At 67.7% G+C, this 1,102-nt stretch overlaps 1 protein-coding gene across 1 annotated transcript; it reads right to left on the bottom strand.

The window, feature by feature from the left end:
* Positions 1-351: 351 nt before the first annotated feature.
* NPBWR1 (neuropeptides B/W receptor 1) lies at positions 352-1,101 on the bottom strand (the record flags this gene model as incomplete). The annotated part of the gene is made up of 1 exon (XM_010839015.1): positions 352-1,101. A coding segment is annotated over one exon (750 nt), but the record flags the coding sequence as incomplete, so codon positions are not given.
* Position 1,102: the final 1 nt, after the last annotated feature.

Here is a 1,102-nt window from a genome sequence, read left to right as displayed (position 1 = left end):
GGGCGGGAGGCTAGAGGGGAACGGAAAGTGGGTCTCAGCATCACGACCCCCTTCCTCCCCTCCCGTGTCAAGCTCAGGGGTTGCTTCGGTGTTGCCTCGGTGCCCTTTGGCATTAGGCAGCCGTCTGTGCGCTGTCAGCCACAGCGGTCCCCAAGCTCCGCGCGCTCCCGCAGCACCCTGAGGCCTCGACAAATTCAAATTGCGCGCGCAGCCACAGAGCTTCCGAGGTCGGAGGTCCCGGGACAGGCCCAAGAATCCGCATCTCTAGCAAGCTGGGAGAGGGGTTTCGGGAGCGCCGCGGGTCGGGAACCACCCTGAGCGACCCCGAACGCCGGCTCCTTGTTATCGGGCTCAGGAGGTGGTGCGGCACGCCAGCAGCTGGCGGAGGCTCCGGCGGAAGCTGTCGTCCAGGAAGGCGTAGAGGAAAGGGTTGAGGCAGCTGTTGGCGTAGCTCAGGCTGGTGATGAAGTAGGACACGGCGATGACCAGCGGCGTCTGCGGGAGGTCGGTGGTGAGCGCCACCACGGTGCTCAGGTGGTAGGGCGTCCAGCAGAGGAGGCACACGGCCAGGATGGCCACCACCAGGACGGTCACCCGCTTCTTGGCGCGGTCCAGGGCCTTGGCGTGGCTGTCGAGGCGTATGGCGCGCAGCCGGCACAGTAGCGAGGTGTAGAGGACGCAGATGGTGGACACTGGGATGGCGAAGCCGAGCACCAGCGTGTACAGGCGGCTCGCGCGCCACCACAAGGCCTCGGGCTGCGGGAAGACCAGCACGCACTGGCGCCGGCCCTGCTCCTCGTCTAGCCGCGCGAACACCGCGAAGGGCAGCACCACCAGGGTTGCGACCCCCCAGACGGCCAGGCTCACCGCGCGCGCGGCGCCGTACGTGCGGCCGGCCACCCGGCGCGACTCGGCGGTGGCCAGCACCACCAGGTAGCGGGCGGCGCTCATGACCGTGAGGAAATAGAGGCTGGAGAAGGTGTTGTACTGGTCGACGGCCACGACGAGCTTGCATAGGAGCTCCCCGAAGGGCCAGCGCCTCAGCAGAAAGTCGGCGATGTTGACAGGCAGCACGAGCGTGAAAAGCTCGTCGGCCACGGCC

The sequence above is a fragment of the Bison bison genome, unplaced genomic scaffold (assembly GCF_000754665.1).
Source record: "Bison bison bison isolate TAMUID 2011002044 unplaced genomic scaffold, Bison_UMD1.0 scf7180017864108, whole genome shotgun sequence".
In the NCBI taxonomy this organism is placed as follows: domain Eukaryota; kingdom Metazoa; phylum Chordata; class Mammalia; order Artiodactyla; family Bovidae; genus Bison; species Bison bison.
The sequence above is the reverse complement of the archived record's forward strand: the minus strand, read 5'-3'. Positions and strand labels throughout refer to the sequence as shown.